The following is a 24709-nucleotide window of genomic DNA, read 5'->3' on the forward strand; positions in this document are numbered from 1 at the left end:
TTTTCAATACTTCTTTAACCTTTAAAGTTGAGCAGATTATATGGACCACTATCATTCTATATCAAAGAAGCTTTCATTTCTTCATCACTGTATTTATTTATTTAACCATGTAACTTTTATACTTTTTATACTTTCTCTGGCAATAATTACTTTTACTTGGTATTGGATATTACTTTTATTAAATAATTTTCAGACCTTGTGCAGGCAAAATCTCAAAATCTGTGATCAGTGCAAGGAATTATAACATCTCTGTGAAAAATAATTTATTACTCAGCAAAAGCAGTAATTTTACACAAATAAAGCAAATTTGTACAATACATTTTTAAAATTACTCTGAAACAATAATCAAGTCAAGAGAAAAAAAACCCATTATTACTAGATACAGCAAATAAATTCCTTCACACATAAAAATAATTTATAAGTTAAAATCCTTTTTTTTTTTTTTTTTTGAGTGTAATGTGGTCAATAAATATTACCAAAAAAAATAAATAATAATAATAATTTAAACTACAGGTTATGGTTTGTGGAAATAGGAGATGGTAGGCTCTCGGGAGTGAAATAATCAAAATGATCAAGGCCCTGGACTTGGATCTTTACATTTTCTGCAAGTAGAAGAAAGAATATGGCTCAGTGCATAATATAATGATGCAAAGCATAAAATTAATATGTTCAAAATGTACATAATCTGCCATAAGTGAAAAAGAAATAAGCATACAAGTTTTTAAATGTTTGTTTAACTGGGCTGTGGACCCATGGATATGGAAGCACTGTTATTATTCTTGAAAAAAAAAAGGATAATCAAATTGATTAATGAATGAATCATGAAATGATTCAACTGAATCATGCAATGGTACTTATACAACACATATTTATTGATAAGTCTTCTCTTATTTAGATGTCAGTTAATCAAGGGTTTAGACAATCAAACACTATTAACAATTTGTTAGCTTAAAAAAAATAAACCTGCATTACAGCGTTTTACATAAAACAGTTTGTCAGTATTATGCTTAACACAATTTGGCTGAATTACATAAATTATATGTAAAATATCAGCTTTTTCCTAATTTGAAAATTTCCCTTGCTACTGTTGCCTTTGTCACTATAGCTTTGAAATGTACTTTTAGATTGTGGTAGTGTTACCTGGGATTGTTTTGCCAGTTGTCGTACTTTATTGTTTTGTGGTGCCTGTTGTTGTGGTCTCAGTTGTGGTACTTTCTGTTGCTGTGGTGCTTTCTGTTGCTGTAGTACCATCAGTTGTGATCTCAGGTGTTGTGCTTTCTACTGTTGTGGTCCCAGTTGTGGTACTTTCCGGAGTTGTTGTGCCTGTAGTCGTACTTTCTGTTGTAGTGCTTTCTGTTGTTGTAGTAGCCACCACAGTTGTGATCTCAGGTGTTGTGCTTTCTACTGTTGTGGTCCCAGTTGTGGTACTTTCAGGAGTTGTTGTGCCTGTAGTCGTACTTTCTGTTGTAGTGCTTTCTGTTGTAGTAGCCACCACAGTTGTGGTCTCAGGTGTGGTGCTTTCTACTGTTGTGGTCTCAGATGTGGTACTTTCAGGAGTTGTTGTGCCTGTAGTTGTGCTTTCTGTTGTTGTACTTTCTGTTGCTGTGGTGCTTTCTGTTGTTGTAGTAGCCACTACAGTTGTGGTCTCAGTTGTGGTACTTTCAGGAGTTGTTGTGGCTGTGGTTGTACTTTCTGTTGTTGTGATGTCCGGTGTTGTGGTCTCAGTTGTGGTACTTTCAGGAGTTGTTGTGCCTGTAGTCGTACTTTCTGTTGTAGTGCTTTCTGTTGTTGTAGTAGCCACCACAGTTGTGATCTCAGGTGTTGTGCTTTCTACTGTTGTGGTCCCAGTTGTGGTACTTTCAGGAGTTGTTGTGCCTGTAGTCGTACTTTCTGTTGTAGTGCTTTCTGTTGTTGTAGTAGCCACCACAGTTGTGGTCTCAGGTGTGGTGCTTTCTACTGTTGTGGTCTCAGTTGTGGTGCTTTCAGGAGTTGTTGTGGCTGTGGTTGTACTTTCTGTTGTTGTGATGCCCGGTGTTGTGGTCTCAGTTGTGGTACTTTCAGGAGTTGTTGTGCCTGTAGTCGTACTTTCTGTTGTAGTGCTTTCTGTTGTTGTAGTAGCCACTACAGTTGTGGTCTCAGGTGTGGTGCTTTCTACTGTTGTGGTCTCAGTTGTGGTACTTTCAGGAGTTGTTGTGGCTGTGGTTGTACTTTCTGTTGTAGTGATGTCCGGTGTTGTGGTCTCAGTTGTGGTACTTTCAGGAGTTGTTGTGCCTGTAGTCGTACTTTCTGTTGTAGTGCTTTCTGTTGTTGTAGTAGCCACCACAGTTGTGATCTCGGGTGTGGTGCTTTCTTCTGTTGTGGTCTCAGTTGTGGTACTTTCAGGAGTTGTTGTGGCTGTGGTTGTACTTTCTGTTGTTGTGATGCCTGGTGTTGTGGTCTCAGTTGTGGTACTTTCAGGAGTTGTTGTGCCTGTAGTTGTACTTTCTGTTGTAGTACTTTCTGTTGTTGTAGTAGCCACCACAGTTGTGGTCTCAGGTGTGGTGCTTTCTACTGTTGTGGTCTCAGTTGTGGTACTTTCAGGAGTTGTTGTGCCTGTAGTCGTACTTTCTGTTGTAGTACTTTCTGTTGTTGTAGTAGCCACCACAGTTGTGGTCTCAGGTGTGGTGCTTTCTACTGTTGTGGTCTCAGTTGTGGTACTTTCAGGAGTTGTTGTGCCTGTAGTCGTACTTTCTGTTGTAGTGCTTTCTGTTGTTGTAGTAGCCATCACAGTTGTGGTCTCAGGTGTGGTGCTTTCTACTGTTGTGGTCTCAGTTGTGGTACTTTCAGGAGTTGTTGTGGCTGTGGTTGTACTTTCTGTTGTTGTGATGCCTGGTGTTGTGGTCTCAGTTGTGGTACTTTCAGGAGTTGTTGTGGCTGTGGTTGTGCTTTCTGTTGTAGTACTTTCTGTTGCTGTGGTGCTTTCTGTTGTTGTAGTAGCCACTACAGTTGTGGTCTCAGGAGTGGTGCTTTCTACTGTTGTGGTCTCAGTTGTGGTACTTTCAGGAGTTGTTGTGGCTGTGGTTGTACTTTCTGTTGTTGTGATGTCCGGTGTTGTGGTCTCAGTTGTGGTACTTTCAGGAGTTGTTGTGCCTGTAGTCGTACTTTCTGTTGTAGTGCTTTCTGTTGTTGTAGTAGCCACTACAGTTGTGATCTCAGGTGTTGTGCTTTCTACTGTTGTGGTCCCAGTTGTGGTACTTTCAGGAGTTGTTGTGCCTGTAGTCATACTTTCTGTTGTAGTGCTTTCTGTTGTTGTAGTAGCCACCACAGTTGTGGTCTCAGGTGTGGTGCTTTCTACTGTTGTGGTCTCAGTTGTGGTGCTTTCAGGAGTTGTTGTGGCTGTGGTTGTACTTTCTGTTGTTGTGATGCCCGGTGTTGTGGTCTCAGTTGTGGTACTTTCAGGAGTTGTTGTGGCTGTGGTTGTACTTTCTGTTGTAGTGATGTCCGGTGTTGTGGTCTCAGTTGTGGTACTTTCAGGAGTTGTTGTGCCTGTAGTCGTACTTTCTGTTGTAGTGCTTTCTGTTGTTGTAGTAGCCACCACAGTTGTGGTCTCGGGTGTGGTGCTTTCTACTGTTGTGGTCTCAGTTGTGGTACTTTCAGGAGTTGTTGTGGCTGTGGTTGTACTTTCTGTTGTTGTGATGCCTGGTGTTGTGGTCTCAGTTGTGGTACTTTCAGGAGTTGTTGTGCCTGTAGTTGTACTTTCTGTTGTAGTACTTTCTGTTGTTGTAGTAGCCACCACAGTTGTGGTCTCAGGTGTGGTGCTTTCTACTGTTGTGGTCTCAGTTGTGGTACTTTCAGGAGTTGTTGTGCCTGTAGTCGTACTTTCTGTTGTAGTACTTTCTGTTGTTGTAGTAGCCACCACAGTTGTGGTCTCAGGTGTTGTGCTTTCTACTGTTGTGGTCCCAGTTGTGGTACTTTCAGGAGTTGTTGTGCCTGTAGTCGTACTTTCTGTTGTAGTGCTTTCTGTTGTTGTAGTAGCCATCACAGTTGTGGTCTCAGGTGTGGTGCTTTCTACTGTTGTGGTCTCAGTTGTGGTACTTTCAGGAGTTGTTGTGGCTGTGGTTGTACTTTCTGTTGTTGTGATGCCTGGTGTTGTGGTCTCAGTTGTGGTACTTTCAGGAGTTGTTGTGCCTCTAGTCGTACTTTCTGTTGTAGTACTTTCTGTTGTTGTAGTAGCCACTACAGTTGTGGTCTCAGGTGTGGTGCTTTCTACTATTGTGGTCTCAGTTGTGGTACTTTCAGGAGTTGTTGTGGCTGTGGTTGTACTTTCTGTTGTTGTGATGCCTGGTGTTGTGGTCTCAGTTGTGGTACTTTCAGGAGTTGTTGTGGCTGTGGTTGTGCTTTCTGTTGTAGTACTTTCTGTTGCTGTGGTGCTTTCTGTTGTTGTAGTAGCCACTACAGTTGTGGTCTCAGGAGTGGTGCTTTCTACTGTTGTGGTCTCAGTTGTGGTACTTTCAGGAGTTGTTGTGGCTGTGGTTGTACTTTCTGTTGTAGTGATGTCCAGTGTTGTGGTCTCAGTTGTGGTACTTTCAGGAGTTGTTGTGCCTGTAGTCGTACTTTCTGTTGTAGTGCTTTCTGTTGTTGTTGTAGTAGCCACCACAGTTGTGATCTCAGGTGTTGTGCTTTCTACTGTTGTGGTCCCAGTTGTGGTACTTTCAGGAGTTGTTGTGCCTGTAGTCGTACTTTCTGTTGTAGTGCTTTCTGTTGTAGTAGCCACCACAGTTGTGGTCTCAGGTGTGGTGCTTTCTACTGTTGTGGTCTCAGATGTGGTACTTTCAGGAGTTGTTGTGCCTGTAGTTGTGCTTTCTGTTGTTGTACTTTCTGTTGCTGTGGTGCTTTCTGTTGTTGTAGTAGCCACTACAGTTGTGGTCTCAGTTGTGGTACTTTCAGGAGTTGTTGTGGCTGTGGTTGTACTTTCTGTTGTTGTGATGTCCGGTGTTGTGGTCTCAGTTGTGGTACTTTCAGGAGTTGTTGTGCCTGTAGTCGTACTTTCTGTTGTAGTGCTTTCTGTTGTTGTAGTAGCCACCACAGTTGTGATCTCAGGTGTTGTGCTTTCTACTGTTGTGGTCCCAGTTGTGGTACTTTCAGGAGTTGTTGTGCCTGTAGTCGTACTTTCTGTTGTAGTGCTTTCTGTTGTTGTAGTAGCCATCACAGTTGTGGTCTCAGGTGTGGTGCTTTCTACTGTTGTGGTCTCAGATGTGGTACTTTCAGGAGTTGTTGTGCCTGTAGTTGTGCTTTCTGTTGTTGTACTTTCTGTTGCTGTGGTGCTTTCTGTTGTTGTTGTAGTAGCCACTACAGTTGTGGTCTCAGTTGTGGTACTTTCAGGAGTTGTTGTGGCTGTGGTTGTACTTTCTGTTGTTGTGATGCCTGGTGTTGTGGTCTCAGTTGTGGTACTTTCAGGAGTTGTTGTGCCTGTAGTCGTACTTTCTGTTGTAGTGCTTTCTGTTGTTGTAGTAGCCACCACAGTTGTGGTCTCAGGTGTGGTGCTTTCTACTATTGTGGTCTCAGTTGTGGTACTTTCAGGAGTTGTTGTGGCTGTGGTTGTACTTTCTGTTGTTGTGATGCCTGGTGTTGTGGTCTCAGTGGTGGTACTTTCAGGAGTTGTTGTGCCTGTAGTCGTACTTTCTGTTGTAGTACTTTCTGTTGTTGTAGTAGCCACTACAGTTGTGGTCTCAGGTGTGGTGCTTTCTACTATTGTGGTCTCAGTTGTGGTACTTTCAGGAGTTGTTGTGGCTGTGGTTGTACTTTCTGTTGTTGTGATGCCTGGTGTTGTGGTCTCAGTTGTGGTACTTTCAGGAGTTGTTGTGGCTGTGGTTGTGCTTTCTGTTGTAGTACTTTCTGTTGCTGTGGTGCTTTCTGTTGTTGTAGTAGCCACTACAGTTGTGGTCTCAGGAGTGGTGCTTTCTACTGTTGTGGTCTCAGTTGTGGTACTTTCAGGAGTTGTTGTGGCTGTGGTTGTACTTTCTGTTGTAGTGATGTCCAGTGTTGTGGTCTCAGTTGTGGTACTTTCAGGAGTTGTTGTGCCTGTAGTCGTACTTTCTGTTGTAGTGCTTTCTGTTGTTGTAGTAGCCACCACAGTTGTGGTCTCGGGTGTGGTGCTTTCTACTGTTGTGGTCTCAGTTGTGGTACTTTCAGGAGTTGTTGTGGCTGTGGTTGTACTTTCTGTTGTTGTGATGCCTGGTGTTGTGGTCTCAGTTGTGGTACTTTCAGGAGTTGTTGTGCCTGTAGTTGTACTTTCTGTTGTAGTACTTTCTGTTGTTGTAGTAGCCACCACAGTTGTGGTCTCAGGTGTGGTGCTTTCTACTGTTGTGGTCTCAGTTGTGGTACTTTCAGGAGTTGTTGTGCCTGTAGTCGTACTTTCTGTTGTAGTGCTTTCTGTTGTTGTTGTAGTAGCCACCACAGTTGTGATCTCAGGTGTTGTGCTTTCTACTGTTGTGGTCCCAGTTGTGGTACTTTCAGGAGTTGTTGTGCCTGTAGTCGTACTTTCTGTTGTAGTGCTTTCTGTTGTAGTAGCCACCACAGTTGTGGTCTCAGGTGTGGTGCTTTCTACTGTTGTGGTCTCAGATGTGGTACTTTCAGGAGTTGTTGTGCCTGTAGTTGTGCTTTCTGTTGTTGTACTTTCTGTTGCTGTGGTGCTTTCTGTTGTTGTAGTAGCCACTACAGTTGTGGTCTCAGTTGTGGTACTTTCAGGAGTTGTTGTGGCTGTGGTTGTACTTTCTGTTGTTGTGATGTCCGGTGTTGTGGTCTCAGTTGTGGTACTTTCAGGAGTTGTTGTGCCTGTAGTCGTACTTTCTGTTGTAGTGCTTTCTGTTGTTGTAGTAGCCACCACAGTTGTGATCTCAGGTGTTGTGCTTTCTACTGTTGTGGTCCCAGTTGTGGTACTTTCAGGAGTTGTTGTGCCTGTAGTCGTACTTTCTGTTGTAGTGCTTTCTGTTGTTGTAGTAGCCACCACAGTTGTGGTCTCAGGTGTGGTGCTTTCTACTGTTGTGGTCTCAGTTGTGGTGCTTTCAGGAGTTGTTGTGGCTGTGGTTGTACTTTCTGTTGTTGTGATGCCCGGTGTTGTGGTCTCAGTTGTGGTACTTTCAGGAGTTGTTGTGGCTGTGGTTGTGCTTTCTGTTGTAGTACTTTCTGTTGCTGTGGTGCTTTCTGTTGTTGTAGTAGCCACTACAGTTGTGGTCTCAGGTGTGGTGCTTTCTACTGTTGTGGTCTCAGTTGTGGTACTTTCAGGAGTTGTTGTGGCTGTGGTTGTACTTTCTGTTGTTGTGATGCCTGGTGTTGTGGTCTCAGTTGTGGTACTTTCAGGAGTTGTTGTGCCTGTAGTTGTACTTTCTGTTGTAGTACTTTCTGTTGTTGTAGTAGCCACCACAGTTGTGGTCTCAGGTGTGGTGCTTTCTACTGTTGTGGTCTCAGTTGTGGTACTTTCAGGAGTTGTTGTGCCTGTAGTCGTACTTTCTGTTGTAGTACTTTCTGTTGTTGTAGTAGCCACCACAGTTGTGGTCTCAGGTGTGGTGCTTTCTACTGTTGTGGTCTCAGTTGTGGTACTTTCAGGAGTTGTTCTGCCAGTAGTCGTACTTTCTGTCGTAGTGCTTTCTGTTGTTGTAGTTGCCACTACAGTTGTGGTCTCAGGTGTGGTGCTTTCAGGAGTTGTTGTGCCTGTAGTCATACTTTCTGTTGTAGTACTTTCTGTTGTTGTAGTAGCCACCACAGTTGTGATCTCAGGTGTTGTGCTTTCTACTGTTGTGGTCCCAGTTGTGGTACTTTCAGGAGTTGTTGTGCCTGTAGTCGTACTTTCTGTTGTAGTGCTTTCTGTTGTTGTAGTAGCCATCACAGTTGTGGTCTCAGGTGTGGTGCTTTCTACTGTTGTGGTCTCAGTTGTGGTACTTTCAGGAGTTGTTGTGGCTGTGGTTGTACTTTCTGTTGTTGTGATGCCTGGTGTTGTGGTCTCAGTTGTGGTACTTTCAGGAGTTGTTGTGCCTGTAGTCGTACTTTCTGTTGTAGTACTTTCTGTTGTTGTAGTAGCCACTACAGTTGTGGTCTCAGGTGTGGTGCTTTCTACTATTGTGGTCTCAGTTGTGGTACTTTCAGGAGTTGTTGTGGCTGTGGTTGTACTTTCTGTTGTTGTGATGCCTGGTGTTGTGGACTCAGTTGTGGTACTTTCAGGAGTTGTTGTGGCTGTGGTTGTGCTTTCTGTTGTTGTGATGCCCGGTGTTGTGGTCTCAGTTGTGGTACTTTCAGGAGTTGTTGTGGCTGTGGTTGTGCTTTCTGTTGTAGTACTTTCTGTTGCTGTGGTGCTTTCTGTTGTTGTAGTAGCCACTACAGTTGTGGTCTCAGGTGTGGTGCTTTCTACTGTTGTGGTCTCAGTTGTGGTACTTTCAGGAGTTGTTGTGGCTGTGGTTGTACTTTCTGTTGTTGTGATGCCTGGTGTTGTGGTCTCAGTTGTGGTACTTTCAGGAGTTGTTGTGCCTGTAGTTGTACTTTCTGTTGTAGTACTTTCTGTTGTTTTAGTAGCCACCACAGTTGTGGTCTCAGGTGTGGTGCTTTCTACTGTTGTGGTCTCAGTTGTGGTACTTTCAGGAGTTGTTGTGCCTGTAGTCGTACTTTCTGTTGTAGTACTTTCTGTTGTTGTAGTAGCCACCACAGTTGTGGTCTCAGGTGTGGTGCTTTCTACTGTTGTGGTCTCAGTTGTGGTACTTTCAGGAGTTGTTGTGCCAGTAGTCGTACTTTCTGTCGTAGTGCTTTCTGTTGTTGTAGTTGCCACTACAGTTGTGGTCTCAGGTGTGGTGCTTTCAGGAGTTGTTGTGCCTGTAGTCATACTTTCTGTTGTAGTACTTTCTGTTGTTGTAGTAGCCACCACAGTTGTGATCTCAGGTGTTGTGCTTTCTACTGTTGTGGTCCCAGTTGTGGTACTTTCAGGAGTTGTTGTGCCTGTAGTCGTACTTTCTGTTGTAGTGCTTTCTGTTGTTGTAGTAGCCATCACAGTTGTGGTCTCAGGTGTGGTGCTTTCTACTGTTGTGGTCTCAGTTGTGGTACTTTCAGGAGTTGTTGTGGCTGTGGTTGTACTTTCTGTTGTTGTGATGCCTGGTGTTGTGGTCTCAGTTGTGGTACTTTCAGGAGTTGTTGTGCCTGTAGTCGTACTTTCTGTTGTAGTACTTTCTGTTGTTGTAGTAGCCACTACAGTTGTGGTCTCAGGTGTGGTGCTTTCTACTATTGTGGTCTCAGTTGTGGTACTTTCAGGAGTTGTTGTGGCTGTGGTTGTACTTTCTGTTGTTGTGATGCCTGGTGTTGTGGTCTCAGTTGTGGTACTTTCAGGAGTTGTTGTGGCTGTGGTTGTGCTTTCTGTTGTAGTACTTTCTGTTGCTGTGGTGCTTTCTGTTTTTGTAGTAGCCACTACAGTTGTGGTCTCAGGAGTGGTGCTTTCTACTGTTGTGGTCTCAGTTGTGGTACTTTCAGGAGTTGTTGTGGCTGTGGTTGTACTTTCTGTTGTTGTGATGTCCGGTGTTGTGGTCTCAGTTGTGGTACTTTCAGGAGTTGTTGTGCCTGTAGTCGTACTTTCTGTTGTAGTGCTTTCTGTTGTTGTAGTAGCCACCACAGTTGTGATCTCAGGTGTTGTGCTTTCTACTGTTGTGGTCCCAGTTGTGGTACTTTCAGGAGTTGTTGTGCCTGTAGTCATACTTTCTGTTGTAGTGCTTTCTGTTGTTGTAGTAGCCACCAAAGTTGTGGTCTCAGGTGTGGTGCTTTCTACTGTTGTGGTCTCAGTTGTGGTGCTTTCAGGAGTTGTTGTGGCTGTGGTTGTACTTTCTGTTGTTGTGATGCCCGGTGTTGTGGTCTCAGTTGTGGTACTTTCAGGAATTGTTGTGGCTGTGGTTGTGCTTTCTGTTGTAGTACTTTCTGTTGCTGTGGTGCTTTCTGTTGTTGTAGTAGCCACTACAGTTGTGGTCTCAGGTGTGGTGCTTTCTACTGTTGTGGTCTCAGTTGTGGTACTTTCAGGAGTTGTTGTGGCTGTGGTTGTACTTTCTGTTGTAGTGATGTCCGGTGTTGTGGTCTCAGTTGTGGTACTTTCAGGAGTTGTTGTGCCTGTAGTCGTACTTTCTGTTGTAGTGCTTTCTGTTGTTGTAGTAGCCACCACAGTTGTGATCTCGGGTGTGGTGCTTTCTACTGTTGTGGTCTCAGTTGTGGTACTTTCAGGAGTTGTTGTGGCTGTGGTTGTACTTTCTGTTGTTGTGATGCCTGGTGTTGTGGTCTCAGTTGTGGTACTTTCAGGAGTTGTTGTGCCTGTAGTTGTACTTTCTGTTGTAGTACTTTCTGTTGTTGTAGTAGCCACCACAGTTGTGGTCTCAGGTGTGGTGCTTTCTACTGTTGTGGTCTCAGTTGTGGTACTTTCAGGAGTTGTTGTGCCTGTAGTCGTACTTTCTGTTGTAGTACTCTCTGTTGTTGTAGTAGCCACCACAGTTGTGGTCTCAGGTGTGGTGCTTTCTACTGTTGTGGTCTCAGTTGTGGTACTTTCAGGAGTTGTTGTGCCTGTAGTCGTACTTTCTGTCGTAGTGCTTTCTGTTGTTGTAGTTGCCACTACAGTTGTGGTCTCAGGTGTGGTGCTTTCAGGAGTTGTTGTGCTTGTAGTCATACTTTCTGTTGTAGTACTTTCTGTTGTTGTAGTAGCCACCACAGCTGTGGTCTCAGGTGTGATGCTTTCTACTGTTGTGGTCTCAGTTGTGGTACTTTCAGGAGTTGTTGTGGCTGTAGTCAAACTTTCTGTTGTAGTACTTTCTGTTGTTGTAGTAGCCACTACAGTTGTGGTCTCAGGTGTGGTGCTTTCTACTGTTGTGGTCTCAGTTGTGGTACTTTCAGGAGTTGTTGTGCCTGTAGTCGTACTTTCTGTTGTAGTGCTTTCTGTTGTTGTAGTAGCCACCACAGTTGTGATCTCAGGTGTTGTGCTTTCTACTGTTGTGGTCCCAGTTGTGGTACTTTCAGGAGTTGTTGTGCCTGTAGTCGTACTTTCTGTTGTAGTGCTTTCTGTTGTTGTAGTAGCCATCACAGTTGTGGTCTCAGGTGTGGTGCTTTCTACTGTTGTGGTCTCAGATGTGGTACTTTCAGGAGTTGTTGTGCCTGTAGTTGTGCTTTCTGTTGTTGTACTTTCTGTTGCTGTGGTGCTTTCTGTTGTTGTAGTAGCCACTACAGTTGTGGTCTCAGTTGTGGTACTTTCAGGAGTTGTTGTGGCTGTGGTTGTACTTTCTGTTGTTGTGATGCCTGGTGTTGTGGTCTCAGTTGTGGTACTTTCAGGAGTTGTTGTGTCTGTAGTCATACTTTCTGTTGTAGTGCTTTCTGTTGTTGTAGTAGCCACCAAAGTTGTGGTCTCAGGTGTGGTGCTTTCTACTATTGTGGTCTGAGTTGTGGTACTTTCAAGAGTTGTTGTGGCTGTGGTTGTACTTTCTGTTGTTGTGATGCCTGGTGTTGTGGTCTCAGTTGTGGTACTTTCAGGAGTTGTTGTGCCTGTAGTCGTACTTTCTGTTGTAGTACTTTCTGTTGTTGTAGTAGCCACTACAGTTGTGGTCTCAGGTGTGGTGCTTTCTACTATTGTGGTCTCAGTTGTGGTACTTTCAGGAGTTGTTGTGGCTGTATTTGTACTTTCTGTTGTTGTGATGCCTGGTGTTGTGGTCTCAGTTGTGGTACTTTCAGGAGTTGTTGTGTCTGTAGTCGTACTTTCTGTTGTAGTACTTTCTGTTGTTGTAGTAGCCACTACAGTTGTGGTCTCAGGTGTGGTGCTTTCTACTGTTGTGGTCTCAGTTGTGGTACTTTCAGGAGTTGTTGTGCCTGTAGTCGTACTTTCTGTTGTAGTACTTTCTGTTGTTGTAGTAGCCACCACAGTTGTGGTCTCAGGTGTGGTGCTTTCTACTGTTTTGGTCTCAGTTGTGGTACTTTCAGGAGTTGTTGTGCCTGTAGTCGTACTTTCTGCTGTAGTGCTTTCTGTTGTTGTAGTAGCCACTAGAGTTGTGGTCTCAGGTGTGGTGCTTTCTACTGTTGTGGTCTCAGTTGTGGTACTTTCAGGAGTTGTTGTGGCTGTGGTTGTACTTTCTGTTGTTGTGATGCCTGGTGTTGTGGTCTCAGTTGTGATAATTTCAGGAGTTGTTGTGCCTGTAGTCGTACTTTCTGTTGTAGTAATTTCTGTTGTTGTAGTAGCCACTACAGTTGTGGTCTCAGGTGTGGTGCTTTCTACTGTTGTGGTCTCAGTTGTGGTACTTTCGGGAGTTGTTGAGAATGTGGTTGTACTTTCGGTTGTTGTGATGTCCGGTGTTGTGGTCTCAGTTGTGGTAATTTCAGGAGTTGTTGTGCCTGTAGTTGTACTTTCTGTTGTAGTACTTTCTGTTGTTGTAGTAGCCACTACAGTTGTGGTCTCAGGTGTGGTGCTTTCTACTGTTGTGGTCTCAGTTGTAGTACTTTCAGGAGTTATTGTGCCTGTAGTCGTACTTTCTTTTGTTGTAGTAGCAACCACAGTTGTGGTCTGAGGTGTGGTGCTTTCTACTGTTGTGGTCTCAGTTGTGGTACTTTCAGGAGTTGTTGTGGCTGTGGTTGTACTTTCTGTTGTAGTGCTTTCTGTTGTTGTAGTAGCCACTAGAGTTGTGGTCTCAGGTGTGGTGCTTTCTACTGTTGTGGTCTCAGTTGTGGTACTTTCAGGAGTTGTTGTGCCTGTAGTCAAACTTTCTGTTGTAGTACTTTCTGTTGTTGTAGTAGCCACTACAGTTGTGGTCTCAGGTGTGGTGCTTTCTACTGTTGTGGTCTCAGTTGTGGTACTTTCAGGAGTTGTTGTGCCTGTAGTCGTACTTTCTGTTGTTGTACTTTCTGTTGTTGTAGTAGCCACTACAGCTGTGGTCTCAGGTGTGGTGCTTTCTACTGTTGTGGTCTCAGTTGTGGTACTTTCAGGAGTTGTTGTGCCTGTAGTTGTGCTTTCTGTTGTTGTACTTTCTGTTGCTTTGGTGCTTTCTGTTGTTGTAGTAGCCACTACAGTTGTGGTCTCAGTTGTGGTAATTTCAGGAGTTGTTGTGCCTGTAGTCGTATTTTCTGTTGTAGTGCTTTCTGTTGTTGTAGTAGCCACCACAGTTGTGGTCTCAGGTGTGGTGCTTTCTACTGTTGTGGTCTCAGTTGTGGTACTTTCAGGAGTTGTTGTGGCTGTGGTTGTACTTTCTGTTGTTGTGATGTCCGGTGTTGTGGTCTCAGTTGTGGTACTTTCAGGAGTTGTTGTGCCTGTAGTCGTACTTTCTGTTGTTGTAGTAGCCACCACAGTTGTGGTCTCAGGCGTGGTGCTTTCTACTATTGTGGTCTCAGTTGTGGTACTTTCAGAAGTTGTTGTGGCTGTGGTTGTACTTTCTGTTGTTGTGATGCCTGGTGTTGTGGTCTTAGTTGTGGTACTTTCAGGAGTTGTTGTGCCTGTAGTCGTACTTTCTGTTGTAGTATTTTCTGTTGTTGTAGTAGCCACTACAGTTGTGGTCTCAGGTGTGGTGCTTTTTACTGTTGTGGTCTCAGTTGTAGTACTTTCAGGAGCTGTTGTGCCTGTAGTCGTACTTTCTGTTGTAGTACTTTCTGTTGTTGTAGTAGCCACCACAGTTGTGTTCTGAGGTGTGGTGCTTTCTACTGTTGTGGTCTCAGTTGTGGTACTTTCAGGAGTTGTTGTGGCTGTGGTTGTACTTTCTGTTGTAGTGCTTTCTGTTGTTGTAGTAGCCACTAGAGTTGTGGTCTCAGGTGTGGTGCTTTCTACTGTTGTGGTCTCAGTTGTGGTACTTTCAGGAGTTGTTGTGCCTGTAGTCAAACTTTCTGTTGTAGTACTTTCTGTTGTTGTAGTAGCCACTACAGCTGTGGTCTCAGGTGTGGTGCTTTCTACTGTTGTGGTCTCAGTTGTGGTACTTTCAGGAGTTGTTGTGCCTGTAGTCAAACTTTCTGTTGTTGTACTTTCTGTTGTTGTAGTAGCCACTACAGCTGTGGTCTCAGGTGTGGTGCTTTCTACTGTTGTGGTCTCAGTTGTGGTACTTTCAGGAGTTGTTGTGCCTGTAGTTGTGCTTTCTGTTGTTGTACTTTCTGTTGCTGTGGTGCTTTCTGTTGTTGTAGTAGCCACTACAGTTGTGGTCTCAGTTGTGGTACTTTCAGGAGTTGTTGTGCCTGTAGTCGTACTTTCTGTTGTAGTGCTTTCTGTTGTTGTTGTAGTAGCCACCACAGTTGTGGTCTCAGGTGTGGTGCTTTCTACTGTTGTGGTCTCAGTTGTGGTGCTTTCAGGAGTTGTTGTGCCTGTAGTCGTACTTTCTGTTGTTGTGATGCCCGGTGTTGTGGTCTCAGTTGTGGTACTTTCAGGAGTTGTTGTGGCTGTGGTTGTACTTTCTGTTGTAGTACTTTCTGTTGCTGTGGTGCTTTCTGTTGTTGTAGTAGCCACTACAGTTGTGGTCTCAGGTGTGGTGCTTTCTACTGTTGTGGTCTCAGTTGTGGTACTTTCAGGAGTTGTTGTGGCTGTGGTTGTACTTTCTGTTGTAGTACTTTCTGTTGCTGTGGTGCTTTCTGTTATTGTAGTAGCCACTACAGTTGTGGTCTCAGGTGTGGTGCTTTCTACTGTTGTGGTCTCAGTTGTGGTACTTTCAGGAGTTGTTGTGGCTGTGGTTGTACTTTCTGTTGTAGTACTTTCTGTTGTTGTAGTAGCCACTACAGTTGTGGTCTCAGGTGTGGTGCTTTCTACTGTTGTGGTCTCAGTTGTGGTACTTTCTGGAGTTGTTGTGCCTGTAGTCGTACTTTCTGTTGTAGTACTTTCTGTTGTTGTAGTAGCCACCACAGTTTTGGTCTCAGGTGTGGTGCTTTCTACTGTTGTGGTCTCAGTTGTGGTACTTTCAGGAGTTGTTGTGCCTGTAGTCGTACTTTCTGTTGTAGTGCTTTCTGTTGTTGTAGTTGCCAAAACAGTTGTGGTCTCAGGTGTGGTGCTTTCAGGAGTTGTTGTGCCTGTAGTTGTACTTTCTGTTGTAGTACTTTCTGTTGTTGTAGTAGCCACCACAGCTGTGGTCTCAGGTGTGGTGCTTTCTACTGTTGTGGTCTCAGTTGTGGTACTTTCAGGAGTTGTTGTGCCTGTAGTCAAACTTTCTGTTGTAGTACTTTCTGTTGTTGTAGTAGCCACTACAGTTGTGGTCTCAGGTGTGGTGCTTTCTACTGTTGTGGTCTCAGTTGTGGTACTTTCAGGAGTTGTTGTGCCTGTAGTCGTACTTTCTGTTGTAGTACTTTCTGTTGTTGTAGTAGCCTCTACTGTTGTGGTCTCAGTTGTGGTACTTTCAGGAGTTGTTGTAGCTGTGGTTGTACTTTCTGTTGTTGTGATGTCCGGTATTGTGGTCCCAGTTGTGGTACTTTCAGGAGTTGTTGTGTCTGTAGTCTTACTTTCTGTTGTTGTACTTTCTGTTGCTGTGGTGCTTTCTGTTGTTGTAGTAGCCACCACAGTTGTGGTCTCAGGTGTGGTGCTTTCTACTGTTGTGGTCTCAGTTGTGGTACTTTCAGAAGTTGTTGTTCCTGTAGTCGTACTTTCTGTTGTAGTGCTTTCTGTTGTAGTAGCCACCACAGTTGTGGTCTCAGGTGTGGTGCTTTCTACCATTGTGGTCTCAGTTGTTGTACTTTCAGGATTCGTTGTGGCTGTGGTTGTACTTTCTGTTGTTGTGATGCCCGGTGTTGTGGTCTCAGTTGTGGTACTTTCAGGAGTTGTTGTGCCTTTAGTCGTACTTTCTGTTGTAGTACTCTCTGTTGTTGTAGTAGCCACTACAGTTGTGGTCTCAGGTGTGGTACTTTCTACTGTTGTGGTCTCAGTTGTGGTACTTTCAGGAGTTGTTGTGGCTGTGGTTGTACTCTCTGTTGTTGTAATGTCCGGTGTTGTGGTCCCAGTTGTGGTACTTTCAGGAGTTGTTGTGCCTGTAGTCACACTTTCTGTTGTAGTGCTTTCTGTTGTTGTAGTAGCCACTACAGTTGTGGTCTCGGGTGTGGTGCTTTCTACTGTTGTGGTCTCAGTTGTGGTACTTTCAGGAGTTGTTGTGGCTATGGCTGTACTTTCTGTTGTTGTGATGTCCGGTGTTGTGCTCTCAGTTGTGGTACTTTCAGGAGTTGTTGTGCCTGTAGTCGTTCTTTCTGTTGTAGTGCTTTCTGTTGTTGTAGTAGCCACCACAGTTGTGGTCTCAGGTGTGGTACTTTCAGGAGTTGTTGTGCCAGTAGTCATACTTTCTGTTGTTGTACTTTCTGTTGTTGTAGTAGCCACCACAGTTGTGGTCTCAGGTGTGGTGCTTTCTACTGTTGTGGTCTCAGTTGTGGTACTTTCAGGAGTTGTTGTGGCCGTGGTTGTACTTTCTGTTGTTGTGATGCCCGGTGTTGTGGTCTCAGTTTTGGTACTTTCAGGAGTTGTTGTGCCTGTAGTCGTACTTTCTGTTGTTGTAGTAGCCACTACAGTTGTGGTCTCAGGTGTGGTGCTTTCTACTGTTGTGGTCTCAGTTGTGGTACTTTCAGGAGTTGTTGTGGCTGTGGTTGTACTTTCTGTTGTTGTGATGTCCGGTGTTGTGGTCCCAGTTGTGGTACTTTCAGGAGTTGTTGTACCTGTAGTCGTACTTTCTGTTGCTGTGGTGCTTTCTGTTGTTGTAGTAGCCACCACAGTTGTGGTCTCAGGTGTGGTGCTTTCTACTGTTGTGGTCTCAGTTGTGGTACTCTCAGGAGTTGTTGTGCCTGTAGTCGTACTTTCTGTTGTAGTGCTTTCTGTCGTTGTAGTAGCCACCACAGTTGTGGTCTCAGATGTGGTGCTTTCTACTGTTGTGGTCTCAGTTGTGGTACTTTCAGGAGTTGTTGTGGCTGTGATTATATTTTCTGTTGTTGTGATGTCCGGTGTTGTGGTACCAGTTGTGGTAATTTCAGGAGTTGTTGTCCCTGTAGTCGTACTTTCTTTTGTAGTGCTTTCTGTTGTTGTAGTAGCCACCACAGTTGTGGTCTCAGGTGTGGTGCTTTCTACCGTTGTGGTCTCAGTTGTGGTACTTTCAGGAGTTGTTATGGCTATGGTTGTACTTTCTGCTGTTGTGGTCTCGCTTGTGGTACTTTCTGTTGTTGCTGTATTTTCTGTTGTAGTAGTACCTACAGTTTTGGTCCCAGGGGTGATGATTTCTCCTGTTGTGATCTCACTTGTGGTACTTTCCGCTGTTGTGGTACCCACAGTTGTGGTGCTCTCTGCTGTTGTGGTCTTGGTTGTGGTAATTTCAGGAGTTGTTGTGGCTGTGGTTGTACTTTCTGTTGTAGTGCTTTCTGTTGTTGTAGTATCCACTACAGTTTTGGTCTCAGGTGTGGTGCTTTCTACTGTTGTGGTCTCAGTTGTGGTACTTTCAGGAGTTGTTGTGACTGTGGTTGTACTTTCTGTTGTTGTGGTGTCCGGTGTTGTGGTCTCAGTTGTGGTACTTTCAGGAGTTGTTGTGAATGTAGTCGTACTTTCTGTTGTAGTGCTTTCTGTTGTTGTAGTAGCCACCACAGTTGTAGTCTCAGGTGTGGTGCTTTCTACTGTTGTGGTCTCAGTTGTGTTACTTTCAGGATTTGTTATGGCTGTGGTTGTACTTTCTGCTGTTGTGGTCTCGCTTGTGGTACTTTCTGTTGCTGTGGTACTTTCTGTTGTAGTAGTACCTACAGTTGTGGTCTCACGGGTGGTGCTTTGTGCTGTTGTGCTCTCACTTGTGGTACTTTCTGCTGTTGTGGTACCCACAGTTGTGGTGCTCTCTGCTGTTGTGGTCTCGGCAGTTGTACTTTCCGGAAATGTTGTGCCTGTGGTTGTAATTTCTGTGGTGCTTTCTGTTGCTGTGGTCTCAGTTTTGATATTTTCAGGAGTTGTTGTGCCTGTGGTCATACTTTCTGCTGTTGTGGTCTGGCTTGTGGAACTTTCTGTTCCCGTGATACCGACAGTTGTGGTGCTTTCTGCTATTGTGGTTTCGACTGTTGTAGTCTCAGTTGTGATACTTTCTGTTGTTTTTGTCTCGCTTGTGGTACCCTCTGTTGACGTGGTACTTTCTGGAGTTGTAGTCTCCATAGCCTTACTTTCTGTTTGTCTGGTTTCCATTGTCAGTGTTGTATCCACTTTTTCTATAAGGGGTAGTAAATATATGTATACATTTAAACTGAAAAATGTTTTAAATACATTTTAATTTATTCATAATTTCATCTGTTATTTCACAAAAAAAAATGTATATCATATTTGGGAATTCCGTGCTTCACAAAGTGTCCAACTTATATACATGCAACTCATTACAGATCTGATCTGGTCATTAAAAACAAAAAACATAATTTTCACATAGTACATTAAATTACCAGTGTCCATTGTTGTAGTATCTATAAATGTAGTTGTTATGGTTGAAATCGTCTCCATTATGATAGTAGTATAGAAAGTGGTATTGTGCCCAATATCTGGGGGATAAAATACAAATTTTATACAATTGATAATAATAAAACAACATACAATTACTCAGACACTAAGACAAACACACACACACACACACACACACACACACACACACACACACACACACACACACACACACGTATTATTTGCTTACTAATAGCAAATCATAAACAGAAGTCATAAACAGAAGAGACCTCTAACTGCACATTTTACTTTTTTATTTTTTAAATTCTTTATATGCAGACACAAATGCTTAAGATGGATCTAGTCATGTAATAAATCCTGCAGATGGAAAATTAGCACATTTCATTACCAGTTGTAATGTCCATCGTGGTTTCTGTGGTTAACATTGTCTTCGGAGTGACAGTAGTATAGGTAGTGTTTGTGTTCCTTACATCTGAAAAATATTGATGCACTGTAAATCAACAAAGCTACAATTATAACTTATGTAAATAAGGGAAGATGTAAATGTATTTACCTGCACAGTATGCCAAAGAGCAGAAATCTGGTTTCACAAACTCATAAACATAATAATTGCCAGGGCAGGCTTTGACTTTAATGGGATTGGATTGGAAATAGCAGCAGTTATTGCTCCAGTGACCGCAGACACCTCGAGTGACCACTCCATCCTCAACTGTTGGATGTCCTCCTTTCAGCCACAGTGGAGCATGAGTGCCACAACTGTCCTGATCAACACATGTGTCTGGCATCTGAACACTCTGACCATCAAAATAGAGTCGGTACCAGCCGTTCCAGCTGACCTCACAGTCACACATTATTTCAGAGGGATATTGATTGTTGGTGGCTCTCCATGAATCATTCAGATTATTGTAGTTGTTGCAGGGGTCCGCTGTTATTGAAACATTAAAATAATGTTTGTAAATACTTTGTAAATTCCCCCTAATAATGAAATCCTAGAATCAAAACTCTTCATCCTCTTCGAAATGTTACTTTTTAAATGATTTTCCAAAACTGAACTACATATTTATTTTATTTATTTTATTTTTTTACTAGTATAATTGTATACATTTCAAAAATGTATGGCAAGTATTAAACACAAATAATTGACTGCTCTCATTCCATTTACGTCAGTATTTAGTAGATGCAGCTTACAGTACAACATTACCGTCTTGAGTCTCTATCAGCTTTTCACATCTGGCAACTGTAATTTCCCCCCTTTGCAGAACCATTCAAGGTCTGTCAGATTGCATGCATGGAGATTGGGATTTGACAGACTTTTTCCAAGGCCACCCATACTGTAAATTGATTGAGATCTGAACTCTGACTTGGTCACTCAATGACATTATTATTGTTGTTTTTCAGCCATTGGCTTGAAATTTAGGGTCATTGTCTTAATGGAAAACTAAATTAATTATTGTTTTTTAATTATTGATTAAACTGTATACTAAAGGATTCCAGTGATTTGGAAACATTCTTGTATCCATGCCTTGGAAAGCTACTAAAAGTTGATTTTTTCTTCATGTAAATTATGCCAAATTACTGACTCACCAGCGACAATCAATTGAAATTCCCGGCTACGCACAAGTGTTCTTTAATCCGTACTATTTATTATTTCTCACATTAAAGGGGGTGAATACTTAAGAAATCAATTAGTTTGAATTTGTGATTTTAGGATTTTAAATGTACTCAAGCACATTTTTGGAATATTTCTACATTGCTCCAATTCATTTCCCCAGACCCTTTTTTACTTTTGTGATTGAAAACAATGCATCTGCACTTATATTCTGCAAACAACTCTCTAACAGTAATTATGCAGACTTGAATCAAAATCACAGCTGCACATTACACACACATACTTTACATGCAGTCAAAAACTTGGATCTGGTCTGACTGCATAGGTTTGCTAATCTGAACAAAATTACTTCAGAAACATTTCAAAAACATCACATTACCAGTCGTAATAGCCACGGATGTCATTTCTATAGCTGAGGTTGAGAAGGTATAGGTGATGTTGATGTTCCTTACATCTGAGAAAAGTAAAATAAGATCAAAATTAAATCAACAAAAATGCAATTATGACTTAATTATGTAAAAAAAAAAAAAAAAATGTAATGTACCTGCACAGTATGCCAAATTGCAGAAAGATGGTTTCACAAACTCATAGACATAATAATCTCCTGGACAGGCTTTGACTTTAATGGGATTGGACTGAAAAGCGCAGCAGTCATTGTCATAGTGTCCACAGACATCTCGAGTGACCACTCCATCCTCAACTCTTGGATGTCCTCTGTTCAGCCACAGTGGAGCATGAGTGCCACAGCTGTCCTGATCAACACATGTGTCTGGCATCTGAACGCTCTGACCATCAAAAAAGAGTCGGTACCAGCCGTTCCAGCTGACCTCACAGTCACACATTATTTGAGAGGGATAGTGATTGTTGGTGGCTCTCCATGAATCATCCAGAACTTTGTAGTTGTCGCAGGGGTCCGCTGTCATGGAAACATTAAAATAATGTTTGTAAATATATGAAAATTCATATTTCAATGCTACATACCATCACATGTACTATTTAAAATTAGATTAAGAATGAGCATCTCTTTTCTTTTAGCTGTGACAAAGGGGATATAAATAGCCTAACATTTAAGTATTGATAAGTATTTTAACGTGTTGGTTGCCTAATGTTTTAAAGTATTGAAATGTGGAATGTGTATCTCATGATGTCATCTGTGACAGAATGATTGACAGGCCGGTTTGTGGTGACATGATGCACACGCCTACACTATGTGCTTTTCAAGATGAAATTCCATGACGCAGTGTACATCCCTTTAGATGCGTACACCGAGTTGTGACATGCTCAAAAAATATGTTCTTTATTATGACAAACAGTACATACTTTTAGGCCATAGTTTTAGGGCAAATTGCAACACAGCACAATTTTTTTCACGATCCGTGCATTTATCTGAGACTTAAATGGTTGCACTTTTCAATAAACTAAGTAGTGGGGAACTTCTGATTCCATTTATAGTTTTTTCTCAATCGTTTTTACATTTCTCCAGACTAAAGCCCATTTCACACATACTCCGTTTCCGCACCGAGTCTATTTCTGCTGACAGTTTGTTTCGAGGTCAAAATGAACACAGATTGTCATGAAAATGTAGTAATTTCATCATAAATGCATTTAATTAAATACTACTATTTTTCACAGTCATCTTTTTACTTTAAGACAGGGGTAAATCAAGGAAAACTACAATTTACTTCAGCAAGGCAACATAATGAACAACACTCGTCTCATTCGTAGAGGTGGAAAAACAAGTTCTTTGTGACATGCAAGATTTATTGTATAAAGATTTAAAGGTATATGAGCCTGCTGTTTTTGTCAATTTTGTTTTCATTTAAAATACATGCGATTTTAATATAAGTAGGCCTACATGGTTAAATAGCCTATTTTACCACTTGCTTGAGCAACTTAATATATAATTATATAGAAGTAATGCATTGAATAATACGTTGTTTAAATTGTTTTTAAATGTATATACGTCTATTAAAGAGTGTATGTACAAAGAGAATCGCAATGCTGACAAAAAACTTTTTTTAAATAAAAGTTGCTGATAACTTCTGGATTTTAAATACAAATAGTGAGTATGTGTTTGTGGTACAGCCGTGGATCAGTTATGCGCTGCAAACGCATCATATGTGAAAGCACTATAGCAGGTGCTGCTCCTGCACCGCATATGCACCGCAACACGGAGTATGTGTGAAACGGACGTAAGGTCCTTGCTCTTTAAAACTATTAATACAGTGATCCAATCAGACTCTTACTATAGCCAACTTTTTTTTTATGCAAAATGTACATATTCAGCTATAAGTTATTAAAAGTATTTCTGTACTATTGAAATAATATGTTTATCATAAAGTTCCACAATGAAGATCTTTTTTTTTCTTTTTCTTTTTTTTTTCACATGCTTTGTTTGTCTAATAGAAAGCTATTAGAAAGGGGAAGCAGTCTTAAAACTGGTGAAGATGAACTATAAGTGTAGTGTTATTATAAGAAGATGAATGGAAAGAATTACCTGATTGTCCATCAATTATTTTACCTTTAAAACAAACAAATAAAAAAATGTAAGAACAATAGTTTCATTTTGAAAGATGATACAGTCAGTTCACTTATTTGAATATACTGTAGCATCATTCCAGCCTCATGTAATAAAACTTCAAAGTAAAAAACACTCACCAAACAGCAATATTGAAACACACAATGAGAATAGAAAACTCATTGTAATAAACGACACCTCCTGCACCTGCACACATGAACATAAACATGTGAAATATGTGTTTCTATATTTATTGTATTACATGTAGTGTTGTCAACACATTTTTAATAAAAAAAACTTTTTTTTTTAAATATTATTATGGTGTCAAATTATATTGTTCATTGTTACTTTGTGTTAGTTAACGCATTGACTAATTTTAACAAATTATTGTAAAGTGTTACCAAAACATATATTTAAAAGAAAATTATAATTCAGATGTACCAAAAGCAGATTACTGAAAGAGTAATTAGAGCTCAAAGTGATAAAATTAACTAAGTGACATTACCTGATACAAAAATGTTGCTTCACAAACTCCAAAACACAGCAATGCTTAGTTAATCCAGTTGCAGAATACAATCAAGAATGAACTGCAGGCCTCACAATCTTATGACTGTATTAAGTGTGGGTGGACCTTTTCTAGATGGGTTGACAGCTCTAACAACACCCCACCTCCAACAACAACAACATTTCCCCATGTTGCATGACGCCAGTGTTTCTTTGTACACCTGCTATTCAGAAACACATTTTTTTAGTCTTGAATAGATGAACGTAGATAAAACAACTAAGACTCTCAGATGAATCTGAATTATGAGGATACTCGTTCCCAAAATCATTACAGTCAGCCTGTTTTACAGTTTTCTTTTACACATTTAGTCAAACTAAGGTTAATCTTCCCAAAACAGTTAACAGAGCCACCTCAAAAGTTTGTATTTTCCCTAAACATTATTGCAAATATTTGATGGTTTAATACAAATCACACACAACATTTTAAAACATACTAATTTTACACAAATTTATCCTATCCAAGTTTCAATTAAGCCATATCTCCACAAAGTACATTTTATTAAACTACACAACAATTATGAGTTCCCTTTATATGTATAAGTTACCAGAAGAATAAGAAGAAAAAGAAGAGGAAGAAGTGCAGTTGGCAGAACAAGAGGAGAAGAAAGAGTTGATAAGGAAGAAAGGGATGATGGAAGAAAAATAGGAGAAGAAGAAGAGAGAATAAGAGTGGAGGGCATTGGAAGAGAAAGATGATGTGTTGTAAGAATTGGAGAGAAGAGATAGAGAGGGTATAAACGAGTTCATCTAACTTATGAATCAGCAATCAGAGGATCCCAAATCACAGTCTGTCACGGGTGGTCTTGAGGTCATCGTACGCAAGACCTGACTTTATACAGTAAACGACTCATCCTCTTTTGTGTTATTGATATGAAATTCTATGCTTATTTACTTAAAGGGATACTCCACTTTTTTTGGAAATAGGCTCATTTTACAACTCCCCCAGAGTTAAACAGTTGAGTTTTACCGTTTTCGAATCCATTCAGCCGATCTCCGGGTCTGGCAGTACCACTTTTAGCATAGCTTAGCATAGATCATTGAATCGGACGAGACCATTAGCATCTTTCTCAAAAAAATGACCAAAAAATGACAAAAAAAAGTGGAGTATCCCTTTAATTATGCAGTGAACCTGAACTTTTTTGCTGTATGTTTCTGTATTCATTGTTTTTGAGATCATTAAACTTAGTTTGGAGAATTTGTGTAAAATCAGTTGAGAAACAACTTTTTATGACGTTATAAAACCATAATGACAAATTGCTTAGAATTTAAATCATGCTGATCAGTGTTAGGGTCATAGTGGTTTGTGAGAACAATCAAATTCCCAGATTCAATTTCCCTGTAATCATTGTGTTTGATGAACAAAGGTCTGAAAAATGTTCCATGAATTAAAGATCCATTGTGATATTGTTGTCAATTTCAATTATTATACTATCAAAAATGAATATGGAATTATGAATCATGGGTGGATCAGTGTCCTGTTTCTCTTTTGTGGCCTCGCCCGTGATATAAACAGCAGCAACATTATGACGTGCATGCATGTGCATTATGGTATTTTTGTGTGGGGCAAAATGCTGCCTCTTTTTACTCCCAAGCTATTCTAAGAATTTTGTCAGCTTTGACTGGGAGAAGCAGCCGTCAG

The 24709-nt window shown here is 41.6% G+C and overlaps 1 protein-coding gene across 1 annotated transcript; it reads right to left on the reverse strand.

Annotated features, from left to right (window-relative positions):
* Nucleotides 1-249: 249 nt before the first annotated feature.
* Nucleotides 250-23118, reverse strand: LOC307146691 (uncharacterized protein). Its single transcript, XM_079850901.1, has 11 exons — nucleotides 23012-23118; nucleotides 22647-22713; nucleotides 22486-22509; nucleotides 20533-20904; nucleotides 20368-20442; nucleotides 18933-19304; nucleotides 18768-18851; nucleotides 18364-18459; nucleotides 16855-18138; nucleotides 1141-7431; nucleotides 250-602 (listed from the first exon to the last, which is right to left on the reverse strand). Exons 2-10 carry the CDS (start codon nucleotides 22687-22689, stop codon nucleotides 1169-1171), a joined length of 8613 nt encoding a protein of 2870 aa, XP_079707027.1. The 5' UTR covers nucleotides 22690-22713; nucleotides 23012-23118; the 3' UTR covers nucleotides 250-602; nucleotides 1141-1168.
* Nucleotides 23119-24709: the final 1591 nt, after the last annotated feature.

This window comes from Squalius cephalus (genome assembly GCF_949319135.1).
Source record: "Squalius cephalus genome assembly, chromosome: 19".
NCBI lineage: Eukaryota > Metazoa > Chordata > Actinopteri > Cypriniformes > Leuciscidae > Squalius > Squalius cephalus.